This window comes from Pithys albifrons, chromosome 2, assembly GCF_047495875.1.
Source record: "Pithys albifrons albifrons isolate INPA30051 chromosome 2, PitAlb_v1, whole genome shotgun sequence".
In the NCBI taxonomy this organism is placed as follows: Eukaryota; Metazoa; Chordata; class Aves; order Passeriformes; family Thamnophilidae; genus Pithys; species Pithys albifrons.
The window spans coordinates 62,702,809-62,705,858 of record NC_092459.1 but is presented as its reverse complement, the minus strand read 5'-3'; the positions used below and the strand labels follow the sequence as shown (position 1 = coordinate 62,705,858).

General features: G+C 50.8%; 1 protein-coding gene across 1 annotated transcript; it reads right to left on the bottom strand.

The window, feature by feature from the left end:
• Positions 1-223: 223 nt before the first annotated feature.
• Positions 224-1,624, bottom strand: LOC139684665 (semaphorin-3B-like). Its single transcript, XM_071580824.1, is given in 6 exon segments — positions 224-610; positions 689-843; positions 906-961; positions 1,073-1,230; positions 1,326-1,367; positions 1,543-1,624. Coding segments are annotated over 6 exon segments (837 nt in total). The 5' UTR covers positions 1,582-1,624.
• Positions 1,625-3,050: the final 1,426 nt, after the last annotated feature.

Here is a 3,050-nt window from a genome sequence, read left to right as displayed (position 1 = left end):
AAGAGTTAGAGAATTTCATATTACTTGTACTTACCTGTTTGCTGGGAACTAAGGGAAGGAAGTGAATGGGATCCTTTAGGGGAAAAAAATTACAAGATGAGAGTAGCTAGGAATATGACTCCTTTCTCATGTCAGAAGCAAATTAACAAATACATTTTCCTGCCTTTGTGGAGGTAGAGAGAGAGTTAAAACCTGAATGGTAAATCCACCTTTTTGAAGACTTTTAGCGCCGGCGAACTTTGCGTGTCTCCTCACCCTGCCCATGGCCAGGGGGTCTGGTGTGGGTGCAGGGTGGTGGCGGAGGTCTTCCCCGGCTCCAGAGCCTCTGGCAGACTTTGTCCGTGGCTCCCAGTGGTGGGCGCTCCACCAGCTGGAGGAAGTCCCGGTACCAGACCTTGTGGCTGGGAGCCCTGGCGGTGACCTGAGGGTCTCCAGCAGGTGCCATGCCCGTGGCCTGCCAGGCACTGATAACCTCCAGGGAGAGCCGCAGTAGGGGCTGGGTGAAGCCATGCTCGGTGGCGCGGCAGAGGTACAGTCCGGCATCGGCACGCTGCACGCTGCACAACAGGATGCCCCGCTCTGTCCACACCACCCGTTCATCCATCTGCACCTGCAGTGCCCGTGGGGAAGGGCAGTCAGCTCAGCATGGCACAGCCCCGCCGGTGGCACCTGGCCAGGGAGAGCCTACCTCTCACTGGGGATCATCCAGGGCGCGCTGGTACGTCCGGAGTATGTGGGCTTGCAAGGATTTGGGGATGCACTCCAGGAAAGCAGTGCTGCCCTCCACCCCATAGAGCTGCTTCTGGGGCACACTGCCCCGCTGGGGGTCTGAGGGGACATGGCCTGGCCATCAGCCCCTCACCACAGCAGGGTTGCCCCCAGCCTCCATCTTGGTCCCATCTCACCTTCAGAGCAGAGTACATTGGGGTCACCATTGCGGACGTCCTGCCGGTGGAAACGCCTGTGGGAAAGTAGTGGAAGAGGAAGGGCCGTGGCAGAGTGACCTGTGCCCCTCACTGTGACCTTGGGGCAGACTGGCTGCCCCAGCACAACACACTCGCATGTCACCCACCTCTTGGTGTTGGGCACATAGCGGGTGCAGGCATTGCCATCCCAGGCGCAGTATGGGTCCTGGGCCAGGCAGCATTCAGCACAGGCTTTGCCATAGGCACTGCAGCGGTGCAGGGGCAGCTGGGCCAGTGCTGTGGCCGAGCCAGCATAGAGCTGATGCTGGGGGGAAAGCAGAGCTGAGCACCCACACGCCATGGCACAGGGCTAGGCAGAGCCATGGTGGGACATGGGAACACCCTAGCATCCCTCCTTACCCGCTTGGAGGAGAGCTGCAGGCTGGTGATGGGGGAAGCATCCTGAGGGCAGAGTATGGACAGAAGTCAAGGGTGTGTGGGGAGACCTGGACTGCCAGATCCCACATCCTGGCAGCTGGAGTGCCCTGGAGTGCCCTGGCACAACCCAGAGCACGGACAGCACAAGGGAGTGCTATGGGGAGGTCTGACTAGGGGGATGCGGAGCTTCCACTGTCACCTGGAAGACCTGCAGCTCCTCCAGCAGCAGTGGCTCCATGCGGTGCCAACTTTCCTTGGGCACTGAGACCACCTTCAGCACTGTGCCCACAAAAGTAGATAGTTAATCTGAGCTGGGTGTGTGCAATACATCCACTGACAGTACAGCACAGGTAGGTGTTGGGAACTTGGGATACAACCAACAAGCGAGTACATTGGTAATGCCGCTTTGCAGGCAACAGGGGTCACAGCTGTGATTCCAGACCTCCAGTGCCAGCCAAACATAGAGACCTGAGTTTGCACTTCATTGCTGTTTTGAGCATAAAAAACCACCTACTTTCAAACATTGCTGTCTGCATTCTCATTTTTCCAGGAAAATACTGGCAATTATATTACTCTACCAATATCAATTGTGCATTTGTGTCTGTTTCTGTACAGCTTGTGCACTGGAAATGTGTTTTGGCTTTGGTTCAAATTCACTTCAGTGCCCCCAAAGAGTTCTTCATTGTTATAAAAGCTCTCTGAGATTGTTTCCAGTTTATACACAACTGTTTCTAAACCCTGAGACCTGTGCTTTTGGTTGTCTATCAGGAAAGAGTGGCAAAGATTAAAGAAGTGCATGCCTTTCGCTGCATAGTTTAAAATAAAACAGCCGTGGTTTTCAGAAACTTCTTTTAAGGTGTAATAAATCCGACTTTCTAATGCCCAAGGCTGTGTTTATCTAGAAGTATCTTGGGGGAGATTGCTATGTCTATTAATCTGTTTTCCTGTTTCCTTACCTCAGGACTTAAAGGCTGCATAAACCAGCCAGATAGAAGGCTGTAAGGGAAAGTCTCCACAGACAAGTATCTCCCTCTGCTTTCTATTCTTAAGCAACACACTCCTAGTAGTACAGGGGAATCATTAAAGTTCTTATAAAGCAGGAGCAGTAGATGAGGGTGATACGGTAGGGACAAACCAGCATGACCTCCGTCTTAGAAGAAACCTCAAACCTGTTCAAGGCCTTTAAAAGAGTTAACAAAACAGTGGATAAAGGACAACCAGTCTATATTTTATTTAGACTTTCAAAAGGCTTTTGATAAAGTTCCTGAGAAAAGGCTATAAAGGAAACTTAGTAACTACAAGGTGAAGGGTAAAGTCCTGCATGGATAGGGGGAGAAAAAAGCTGACAGTTGAGATAATGGAAACAAAGAGGAGGAACAAATGGTCCATCTCAGCATGGAAAGGGCTTACATGTAGGTTGCTCAAGAGATTAAAAATATGACATGTGCTGGGGATATTTATTAGTGTTTTGAAGACCATGGTGAAGAGCAAAGGTGACAAAGTATGTGTCATGCAAAATTAGGTAGGTGGGTCAAATGGAGAAGCATGAGAAATTTCAGAGGATGAAAAAATTAAAAGTGAGAAGTAGATGAAATTCAACACACACAAGAGAAGAATGATGTGTAGAGAATGCTATAAACTGCTTATGCGTGTGGGTAGGTTTTGAATTCCTTTTAAACATCCCCAAACACATCAGGCACCTGTACG